The sequence below is a fragment of the Staurois parvus genome, unplaced genomic scaffold (assembly GCF_062004578.1).
Source record: "Staurois parvus isolate SC_StPar_1 unplaced genomic scaffold, SC_StPar_1.0 ptg000142l, whole genome shotgun sequence".
Classification (NCBI taxonomy): domain Eukaryota; kingdom Metazoa; phylum Chordata; class Amphibia; order Anura; family Ranidae; genus Staurois; species Staurois parvus.
The window spans coordinates 3,898,781-3,911,144 of NW_028317938.1; the positions used below are offsets into that span (position 1 = coordinate 3,898,781).

General features: G+C 39.1%; 1 protein-coding gene across 1 annotated transcript in view; it reads left to right on the plus strand.

The window, feature by feature from the left end:
* Window positions 1-12,364, plus strand: part of ACACA (acetyl-CoA carboxylase alpha) — a 535,652-nt gene that overhangs the window by 245,809 nt on the left and 277,479 nt on the right. Inside the window, exons 30-32 of the mRNA XM_089673600.1 lie at window positions 776-919; window positions 2,673-2,775; window positions 4,743-4,850. Coding sequence (XP_089529726.1) covers window positions 776-919; window positions 2,673-2,775; window positions 4,743-4,850 — 355 coding nt within the window. The remainder of the gene's footprint in view (window positions 1-775; window positions 920-2,672; window positions 2,776-4,742; window positions 4,851-12,364) is intronic.

Below are 12,364 nucleotides of genomic sequence, written 5' to 3' on the forward strand. Positions count from 1 at the left end.
TGATAACCCCAACTGAGGTGCACTAAATCTGCCTAGGGTTTGTTAAATTGTATACATCTGTGGGTGGGCATATGTCCCATTTTGTACAGTCAAACAAGAGATACCTATGTTTGGTATATAACATTCAATCTACGTAATCTATTATTAACCGTTGATGAAAACCGCATATGAGGGGAGCAAATATCGTCCTGTTACTTCTAGGCAAAGTAAGTAGTAGGGTTTGCCATTTAGTCTTTTTTCTTTATTCTTTATTTATACATCAGCAGATTTACACACATATGGGAATCAGGCTGTAAAACAAGATGTTTATTACATTTCTACCAAGACGTTTTGAAATACATATCATACAATAACCAAGTAGATACTGCCCTTTAGTTTTAATTGTCAGTGGATTTTGGCCAGTTTGGTGTGTTACAGGTGGGAATAGAAAGTGGATATTAACACTCTGGTACCTTGCTACTTTAACACTGCTATTCGTGCATATTTAAAGATGGGTTAATTGGTTCCTGCAAGCCATAGTGTAGTTGTAGGAATCTATAGTAGAAACTATAGGAGAAATCGTTTCTTGTAATTGAATGAATGAGTACATTGTTGCCTCCTGTAAATGTCCACAAGAGTTACAATACAATGGGATTTTCATAGTGCAGTATCTAGAATCGCAGTACGTTGTGCTAATATAGGGTTGTCCCATAATATATAGCGTTCAGTTGTGCACAAAAAAAAAGCTGTTAAATGGAGAATTGGTACATATTGAAATAATTTCTTTACTCTGCAGAATGTCATTTTCTTCTAATCTTAATCACTATGGAATGGTCCATGTTGCCAGTGTCAGTGATGTCCTCTTGGATACCTCATTCACTCCTCCATGTCAAAGAATGGGTGGAATGGTTGCCTTCCGGACTTTTGATGATTTTGTCAGGTATTTGTTGCTTGTGGAAAATTTTCTGATTCACTGTACCTTTCATGTTCTAAAACGATGATGTAGGGCAATCATTCTTAATACAGACATAGCTTATATACATGCTGTATGTTTCTAGTTTGGCTGGGTGAAAATAATTTTAAAATCAGTGGAAGAACTTTTGTATTATATATGATCTTTCTGATGTATATTCCGTTTAAAAATTTATAATTATAAACTTTAATAATTGTATGCTACTTTAACACCTTCCTGCCCGGCCTATAGCAGAAAAATCCTGATCGACCGGTTTCATTCAGTAACAATGATTGCAAATATCAATGAAATACATTGGTATTAGCAATCATAGTGTGTTAAAAAAAAAAAAATCCAGATCACTTGCCAAGAGTAGTTCAATGTTACTATGGTAACATTGCATTGCTTTGGTCACGTGTGCGGAAAAATAAAATAGTAAAAAAAAGAAAAAATGTAATAAAAAATAATAGAAACATTTGAAAAAAAATACAAATTCAATTATTATTATTATTATTTTCACCAAACATTTGAAAAAAAACTACAAATTCAATTATTATTATTATTTTCACCAATGAAATGTAGCAGAATACATTTTGACCTAAATTTATAAAGAAATGTTATTTATTTGCAAAATTGTATAACAGAAACGAAGAAAAGTGCGGGTTTTTTTTTTTCAAAAGTTTCAGGTTTTTTTTGTTTTATTTAGCAAAAAAAAAATATAAAACTTAGTCGTGATTAAATACCACCAAAAGAAAGCTCTATTTGTGTGAAAAAAAATGATAAAACTTTCAAATGGGTACAGTGTTGCTTGACTGCGCAATTGTCATTCAAAGTGCGACAGCGCTGAAAGCTGAAAATTGGCCTGGGCAGGAAGGGGGTATAAGTGCCTAGTATTGAAGTGGTTAAAACATCAGGTTTGAACAAACCAGAAGCGCAGCAGTTAGCACCGTTGACCGTAGTAGGCTCAGTTCTGACATGACCGTATCTGCATGGAAACTCAACCCTAAGGTTCCTCTGGATAATTCCCATGTGTGTACTGTGTAAAGCTCTGAAGAATATGTCATTGCTGCATAGATACGGAACAAAATTAGTTTTGACCAATAGGAAAACTTTATGTGCTTTGTCGTTGCTTTAAAATTGGAACACTGTGGTCTGTTGTTAAGCTTTCAAAAGGGTGCTGCTAATGTTCTCCATCTCCGCTGTTTCTGCATGACTCCCCACTTGCATTTCGACAGTGGGAGCTGGTGCCTGTTATGGGAGCGGGAATATAGGAATCTGCTTGCACAGTAAGGAATGAAATGTCAGGAAGAATTAGGCATAACTGCCGAATACAGCCCAGCAGGGACTGTCTTTTCCTGAATCAATGAGTGTGGCATCTGTCTTTCCATGTGTGCAGATGCACGACCCCTGGGAAGAGAGGCGATTACACAGCTCTCATTGCTCACGTCATAAGCTTTTCAGTTATTTGCCTAATAAAGGCTGATTAGATTAATGTAGCCTCTTTATTTTTATGAGAAGTTTGCTGCATGTCAGCTATGTGGAAGTGAGATGCTCTAGAAGCTTTAAAAGCTTTTCCTAAACCTTTCACGTGACATTGAGCAGGATTTATTGATTGATTGTGGGGAAGAAATAAAAATACTCTTTTCTACCTTTTCATATTTTTCTATCTTCTCTCAAAATTCCAGCCTTCTATTTAACTGTTAAAAATCTGATATAAATCTGATGATGTTTTTATTTATAGGATGTTTGATGATGTCATGAGTTGCTTCTCAGACTCCCCTCCTCAGAGTCCTATCTTTCCAGAAGCCGGTCATCCTTCTCTCTATGATGAAGATGACAACAAGGTATATATTTTTTAAACTTATTTTTTGAAAGTGGTGTGATCTGTTTTACATGTATATTTAAATCTGGCTTACTGTTTATTGGGATTAACCAGGTTGTATAAATTGAGCTTACCAGTCAGAATTACAAGTTAGTCTTGGAACGGACATAAGAGCAGAACATACCTTTTCAGGTCTTCTGTTTTTCAGTCTGGCCTAGCTGTAGTGCTCAAGTCTCAAGTCCATGGTGGGCACAGCCAAAGCAAGTGATAAGAATCTGTGCTCACCAAGAAAACATATGAGATGCATCTGGCTGCAAAAGCTTACATCCAACTCAGGTTAGGGTTAATTAAGTGAAATCCTAACTTTAGCATATCTGCTGTATTTTTTCAATTGTGTTCTCTGGTTGAGGTCTCTTGCCTAAAAATACCTAGATGAACTAGCCATAAGAGATATATACCAGGAAAGGAGAGAGGAAGCTCATGATGATATGGCAACTGCAATGCAATACATAGAATGTTCCCTTTGGGCATTTACTCTATTAACATGTTTTGGTATTTATCATTATTGATATCCATTATTTTATCTATTTGCTCCCCAGGCACCAGTACACATTCTTGTTTTATTATCCTTTCGCTGCTCTATTTTGACTTTGGCACGTTATTATTCTTTGTTATATATACACTTTTGATTAATATGCATCCTTTTCACTCACGTCACTTAATATGTTATTCATTTATATTATATGCTTGGTTTCATTGTGTTGCTAGAAGGGAGTCTGTCCTGTTGTCCTGTGGATTTTTGATAGGGCTTTATTCACATTATAATTAAAGCCTTCTGTGTACATCATTAGGAATTTTAGATGCTTTTAAAGTGACTTACTTTTTTTCCCCTATTTTTTTAGGGTTTTTTTTTCCTATAGTCAGTTTATGGGGTTCCTTTCTCCTACAGAGTTGCACATTAAGACTTTAGGCAGCTTTGCATAAATAACTGTAACACAGTACCGTTTAGACCTTCGTAGATTGTGACAGCATTCCTATCTGCAAAAACCCACCCACATAATTGCCTACTGCATTGAGTTGTACCAATAAACTGCATCAGATATAGTTTTATGTTAACAATTCTTTTTAGAAATGGAGAAAAAACTAATTTGGTTTTGTATACCTAATAGGGGACTTACTCCAACTCCTTGTTGAACAGAAGGGCAGCTTTACTTTATGGTGTTTGGTACAAAAGATAAAAGGTGTGGAGGCTGACATACTACAGGATTTGAGAATATTCACACAATAAATTGTGCAATCGTGTGAAAAAGAAAATAACAGTGATTTTCTTTCTACATCATTGGATAATTTAAGTGAACAAGTTTATTATATGAACGTTATCAACTCTTTTAGTAAACCAACCTAAAAAATGTAATCCTCTGTTTATATGGAAAGCCATTTGAGAGGAAATGGTTGGCTGTTTCCCTATGGAACTGTTATTCAGAGCTATCATTCAGAGACAGGTTTTCTATATTTCACCGCACTTATGCTTTTTCATTTCTAGTTAAATAAATTACATGTTTTTTTATTTGACTAGATCAAATGAGATCAATGTTGACACTCCAGATACTGTTGGAGTGTCCACTGGGTTTCAACTTCTCCTACACATTATTAGTGATCTAATGGTGCTGGAGTGGACCAGTTATATCTAAAGTAGAAGTATTGTAGTAGAATATCCAGGTCAGAATAAATGGTATGTATGTTTGCATAAATGGCTCATTTCAATTTTGGTGGTAAAGAGGTATTAACCCCTAAAACAAAAATGTATATATTGCAGCTTACCAGTCCTTAGTTATGGTGGCTGCTTTCGTTTTCATTTTTTTAGCTTTTTCTTTCCTTTATTTTACCCGATGATCCTTCCAGTAAGTCTTTTATTTTTCAGTCTTTCTTGTTTGTGTATTTTAAAAAATGTGATGTTTCTAAACATTAATGTAAGTGTTCTTTGTTCAGAGTATCCGAGATGAACCAATCCACATTCTTAACATAGCCATCAAAACTGACTGTGACACTGATGATGATGGACTTGCTTCAATGTTCCGTGAGTTCACCCAAAACAAAGTAAGTAGAATGAGCATGTCCATTTTATCAGAATAGAACATGTTATTGATATAACATTAATGCTTTTATACTTTGCATTTATTACTACAATGATTAAGTGCTTATTCACATGGGTATTCAGCCCTTTGTGCTGATCTGTGTGCAGGCAGCCTATATTAGTGAATGGACATGCAATGACTTTATGGACTCACTCACACAGGTGACTTTGACAGGTACACAGGGGTGGGTGCATGGAACCCAATGCAGAGCCTGTGCATCCAAGATCATGAACTCTTCTCTGCGTATCTGTCTATCTCCTAGATTGTAAGCTCTAACGAGCAGGGCCCTCTGTTTCCTCTTGTGCCAAATTGTATTGTAACTGTAATGTCTACCTTCATCTTGTAAAGCGCTGTGCAAACTGTTGGCGCTATATAAATTCTGTATTATAATAATAATAATAACTGGGCTGTGTGAGTGAGTCGGTAGAGCTGATGTGTTCCCTTTCACTAATATGGGCTGCCTGCACACAGCTCAACTCTACACGACAGAATGGGTGTACCTGTGTGAACGAGCCTTTAAAGTGGAGCTCCAGCCAGGAGGGGAAGTTCCGCTTTAAGGCTTTGTTCCCCCCGCTCCTCCTTTAAGGATTGGCATCTTTAGGGAGCGGGTATCTGAATTTGACAGGTACCTGCTCCCACTTCTGATTCAATCGCCTAAGGTGATTGGTAGTGAAAGTTGTACCCCTCCCCAAAGTCTTCAGGGACATGTGACAAATTCTGGGACACGTGACAAGTCCCGGAAGACTACGGGACCATTCACAAAGCACAGTGCTGCTCACGCATGCGCAATAGGTAAATAGCTGTGAAGCCGCAAGCTGTCACAGCCGAGTGCCCACACTGAAGATGCCGGCATCAGGGAGAGAAGATGGCTGGTGAAACAATCTGTGGCGAGGACACTGCTGGGCCGAGGGACAGGTAAGTGTATGTAGAAGGTATTTTTTTTACCTTAATTCTCTGCATTTAGGTGAAAAAACCTTGTGTATCCAGCCCCCCCCCCCCAGGCCCCCTCAGTCACAGCCTGTGAGGAGAGAGTGCGAGGTGGGGCTGAGCCATGCTATCAGTGGACACACAGAGTTTTGCTTGGGATGGAGCCCACAAGAGTACGCCCATAGCAACCGGCTTGCTATGGGTGCTCTCAGAAGGGGGAAGGAGCACTGGTGAGGGACCTGAGAAGAGAAGAATGGGGGCTGCTCTGTGCAAAACCATTACACAGAGCAGTTAAGTGTAACATGTTTGTTATTAAAAAACATTTCACCTATACAATCACTTTAAAGAAAAAAATGTGGTAACTGGAAAATACAAGACCTTGAATATTACTGTGTCAAATTGTGGTCATGGTAGACCAATTAAAAAAAACGTTCTGAGCAGTTGCAATGATAGACAATTAAGTATTTAGGAACAAAAATACCTTCAGACTTTCTTTCTCATGTTCTTTGAATTTTAAGCTACACAACCGATAAAGTTTTGCCATTTTAAACAAACCACTTTCTTTAGCATTCATCAAAGGACATAGGAATTCAATGACTGCCACATACAGTAGGATTTGGACATTGCAAGCCTGGTATACTCCCTCCTACTCTTAGCATGCACCCAGTTCATCTGCAAACCATGGGCTTCTAAGCCCCCCCGGATCCATAGAACTGTTAGCTTTTGTGAACATCTGGGCTAGCTAACCTCTCAAGTGCTTGGGTTCAGGTAGTTAATTCCAGGGGCAAGAAGCTAGAATTCCACTCTCATCCTCCCTCTTCAATTCATATCTTCTAACCCAGTGTTTCTCAACCTTTTTCCAGTCAGGACACCCTTGAAAAGCATTTTTAGTCTCGAGGCACACCACACGCACATACAAACACATGTACACACACACACACCCCTCTATAAAAAGTTGCAGTACAGTACCTGCCCTCACACACCGGGTACTGCACTCTACGGGGAGGCAGAGAGCACAACACACCTTTCACTTTGCTGAGTACAACTGAGCTCCCTTTTTGCCAAAGTACAGTTTGTCTGGGGATTGGGATCTCAAGCTCATCTGACACCTTTTGCAACAGCACCCCGATTGAGAGAGGCTGTTCTAACCTACCTGTGTCACTACACAGAATGCCAGATCTCCATGTAGCCCTTGTGGGTCTTCTGGAGAAAGAGAGATCATCATCCTAGCACATGGGTGTCAAACTTGTGGCCCTCCAGCCATTGCAAAACTACAAGCCCCATAAGGCATTGCAAGATTGACAGTTACAAGCATGACTCCCAAAGGCAGAGGCATGATGGGACTTGTAGTTTTGCAACAGCTGGAGGGCTGTCAGTTTGACACCCCTGCCCTAGCACCATTGGCGGAACTATTCCAGGGGTTCTACTCCACCCTGTTAACTGCTTGCAAGTCAAAAGGGTGCCAGAAGGCTATAGCTGGCGGTGTTGATCGAGCAGAAACTTTCCAACAGGGCAGTTGTACAGAAGTTCGTTGGTAGAACAACTTCTGTAAAACCACCCTTCCCATACATGGATTGAAATTGAGCTGGTCCCTGCTGAACCAACCCCATTTTGATCCATGTATGCCTGGCTTAGGTGTACCTTTTTCAAATAAAGAAAAAAAAAGTCACGTTTTTATTGTATTTTGGACTTGCAGTGCACACTGTTCCACTTGTGCCAAATATAAGTATTGTTATGGGTATACTAAATCATCCACTGATATCTGGTACATAAGAAATTTTCTGCCAGAACCTTGTGCATGATTCAGTCCATCAGTACCTATCAACAACTAAAATATCTACAGTATGTCAGATGAACTGGCCTACGTTATATTTATCGTTTAAATCGATAATAAACGCTTGCTCACTTGTACCTACAAGTATGATTTTAATAAAAGTTAGCTGTAGGTACAAGGAATCTCCTAAACATGCATCATCTAGGAAATATTCACTACTTCTGCAGCTGGTGACATCACCAGCCCATGTACAATGTGCTCTGAAAGGACGCTATGTTGTCCCTTTAGAGCACTGTGCTGTGCCTGTGGCTCCCATATGCATGTGTTGGGAGTGATGTTGTCACAGCTCAGCCGTTCAAACGGCCGAAGTCAGCAAACCTGCAAGGAAGACCCGGTGAAGATGGAAGCCCTGTCAGCGGTGATGGTACACCACTGGAGGGATTTGTTTTAAGGGAAGTCTCTCATAATGTGCTAGTATATGATGCATACTAGCACATTTTGACATTACTTGCAGGGGGAAAGTTTTTCCCTTTTTGAAATTTTACTACCACTTTACCTAGTGCCCTATTATTTCAATGTAATAGAATAATACAGATTAAATTGGCAGAATAAATATTGCATCTACAGTCACAATCAAACTAATTAAATATAGTCATTATTCTTTTTTTTTTATTTGTAAGCAGAATACTAAAATTCCTGCTGTTTTTGCACCTGTACTTTAAAAAAGGCCTGCTGCTTCTTCCCGTATTGCTCAAACTTGGGCTTATTCACAAGCATTCCATTTCCCTAGCTTGGTGGAGAGGGGGGAGGGAGAATCCGTATTTATTTTTTAAAAACAAACAGAAGCGGAAAAAGATAGTTTTGATTTTCATCTGTATCAAGCCTCAGGCAGTGGGAGGAAAAAAAAAACATTTAAGCATCTACTAGAATAATCCCAATTGTCCAAATAATATCTCAGCCCCAGCATGTTTATAGAAATTAGGATCATATACTTGTAAATGACTTGCAGAGGAGATGGAAGCAGTCAGCGTTAATGGAGTTTTTCCAGGTGCTGCTGCCTAATCGCCTGGTTATAACTGTAGACTGACTGAGAAACCCACATTATTACAATGTAATCAGAATCCTGTTGCTATGCTGTCATTATATGCCACTTGTGGAATTTTAAAAGCAATAACAATTTTGATGTTAAAACTCAGGGTATTACAGTTATTTTCTCTCCCGGACAGTAATATTATTGCCAAAGCTTGCTATATATTTTTTTCTTCCTAATTGCAATCCATTTTTTGCACATTTTTTTTGCTTCTGAAGTAGGCACTGAATTGCACTTTCAGCTCTAGTGATTTTAAGAACTATGAAACACAATAAGTGGCAAGACAGTCATGATTACTTATATTTCCCGTAGGGCTCTCTTGGGCACATTTCTAGGAATAGGACTCAAAGATACTGCACTAGAGCACTAATTGTGTAATGGATCTGATTGTATTTACGTTATGCTCTCAGACCAGTACCATTTGATTGGCAGAAACACAGTGTGGTCATTGTTTATATGGCCAGCTAACTGGTGACCAATGGATCAGGCATACCCTGATTTTTTTCCTCATCTTCAATTGATCCCTATTGTTATCATAAGGAAGCTGGTCCTAATAATGTTAGTGGTATGAAAAATATGCTGCGCTATTTCAGATAACAATATGAACATGAATAAATGACCAAATACAAAATGACATGAAAAATTATCACAAAATCACAAATAAAAAAAGTCCCAATGTGAAAAAATAACACAAGTGTCCAGAAACAAGAAGTGAGAAAATGTAGCCACATCCGAAAGTAAACTGGCTGAAGAAAAGGTATCCTGAGGTAATTAGAAAGGATCTCCACCAAATAACACCATGCAGGCTTTCCAGATAACCATGACTCTCTGGTTAAAGTCATAGAGTGCTTTAGTATAGTAGCACAGCACAGTGGCTAAATAGTTAGCACTTCCATCTGGCAGTACTAGGGTTGTTGGTTTGAATCCCAACCATGCCACCACCTGCCTGGAGTTTGCATATTCTCCCTGTGCCTGCGTGGGTTTCCTCCAGGTACTCCGGTTTCCTCCCACACTCCAAAGACATGCTGGAAGCTTAATTGGATCCTGTCTAAATTATCCCTAATATGTGTATGTATGAATGTGTTAGGGACCTTAGACTGTATGCCCCTTGAGGGTTAGGGACTCATGTGAATGTACAATATATATGTAAAAGCACTGACTGATGGCGCTGTATAAGTACCTGTAATAATAGTAATCCCATGGAGGTCTCCTCTAGTGTGTTCCTCAGAACTGTTCCTGAATAAGCGAGTACCTCCACACTGGAAATCTCTTAAATACTAATCCATCAGATCCATACACGGAATAGAGGTAGAGAATCCAACATAGTGTAAAGATTTTAATAAAATGGTAAAACACTCATGGTGCATGGTGTTATTCGGTGGAGCCCCTTTCTATCTCAGGATACCTTATATCACCATGCACTCGTGATTCATGGTGTTATTCGGTGGAGGCCCTTTCTATCTCAGGATACCTTTTATTACAATGTACTCATGGTGCATGGTGTTATTCGGTGGAGGCCCTTTCTATCTCAGGATACCTTATATCACCGTGTACTCATGGTGCATGGTGTTATTTGGTGGAGGCCCTTTCTATCTTAGGATACCTTTTATCACAATGCACTCATGGCGCATGGTGTTATTCGGTGGAGGCCCTTTCTATCTCAGGATACCTTATATCACCGTGTACTCATGGTGCATGGTGTTATTCGGTGGAGGTCCTTTCTATCTCAGGATACCTTATATCACCATGTACTCATGGTGCATGGTGTTATTCGGTGGAGGCCCTTTCTATCTCATGATACCTTATATCATCATGTACTCATGGTGCATGGTGTTATTCGGTAGAGGCCCTTTCTATCTCAGGATACCTTATATCACCGTGTACTCATGGTGCATGGTGTTATTCGGTGGAGGCCCTTTCTATCTCAGGATACCTTATATCACCGTGTACTCATGGTGCATGGTGTTATTCGGTGGAGGCCCTTTCTATCTCAGGATACCTTTTCTTCAGTCAGTATAGTTTTGGATGTGGTTGCGTTTTCTCACTTCTTGTTTCTGGACACCTTTGTTTTTTTATCAGATTGGGACATTTTTAAATGATTTTGTTGTCATTTTGTATTTGGTCATTTATTCATGTTCATATTATTATTTGAAATAGCTGAGCACATTTTTCATGTGTTCCATATGTTTCACTATGCCAGTATCTCATAGTATGTCTACAGTTTGTTTTTTTTTGTTAATATTTTGGCACACATAAGCGCAGTTCACATTTTTTTAATCCTAATGATGTTAAGCCAATGTTACAGCAAGTGCCTGTAGATAGTATGTGTCTGAAAGAGGGCTCATTTTCAGGAAAGGGGTGTATCATAAAATGTAAAAATAATTTTTCATTGACAAACATGTTAATCTGCTTAATGTATGTATCAATTTAAATCTGTTTTTCTATCCAATGTTTTGTAACTGTATGATAATAGCAGTTTATTAGCTGGTAATTGAAATCTAATATTTAGAAAAGTGATGGCAAAAAAGAGACAAAATGGTCTATCGAGTCTGCCTTTTTTTCTTTCTTTTTTTTAATGCATGTTTTGTATTGTTTGGTTTTTTTCCTTAACTTTTTCGTCTGAGTATAGATCTACAGTATGTTTGTTCCAAGCATGTTTGAAACCATTTACTGCTGACTGACTCACTACCTCTACTGGAAGTCTATTCCAAGCAGCAACTACCCTTTCAGAAAAATAATACTTTCTAAGATTAGTTTTGCACTTTCCTCCAGTTAGCTACGTCATGTCCCTGTGTTCTTGATTTTGGTTTAATATTGAAAATACTGCCCTCTTGAACTTTATTCCACCTTGTCAGGGCTCCCAGGTATGACCAGAGGTGTGTGACTGATGCAGGGAAACGCAGACTTCAGATATGTGATAAACAATACAATTTATTAACACTAACCATACAAACATAAACGCAGTGCAATACTAAACATAATACAGTGCAAACAAACCAAACCAAACCACCCACAGATAACAGTACATACAAGCAAGCGTCGTCAGGCAGGCCGGGTCAATATCAATTGGGCAGGTAGGTACAGGGGGAGCAAGCAGAGAATGGTCGGGGTCGCAGGCCAGGTTCAGCAGGTAGCAAGCAGCGTAGTACAGAGGGTCAGGCAGAGGGATGGTCAGGGTCACAAGCCAGAGATCAAAACAGGTAACAAGCAGCGTAGTACAGAGGGTCAGGCAGAGGGACAGAAACAGGATGCAGGACAGATACAGGGCCCAGGACAAACACAACACCAAGGCAGAGTCTGGGGGTCTGGCCATCCCTTAAATACCCCAGCATCATCAGTTCCAGGTGTTAGCTGGCTGAAAGGTTGAGTCTCTGATTGCTGGGAGCACCCGCTGGCCAGCCCTGGTACTGCAGATCAAAAGGCAGGTGAGTCCCACCATTGCTGGCCAGTCCATTCCTAACACACCTCTTGATATATTTAAATGTTAATATCATGTCTCCCCTTTCCCTTCTTTCCTCCAGACTGTACATATTAAGTTCCTGAAGTCACTCTTGATATGTTTTATCTCTCAGACCTTTCACGATTTTTGTTACTTGTCTCTGGACTCATTCTTATCAATATCTCTTTTGTAAGTGAGGTCTCCAGAACTGGAGAACCAAATGAGATCTCACTAAAGATCTATATA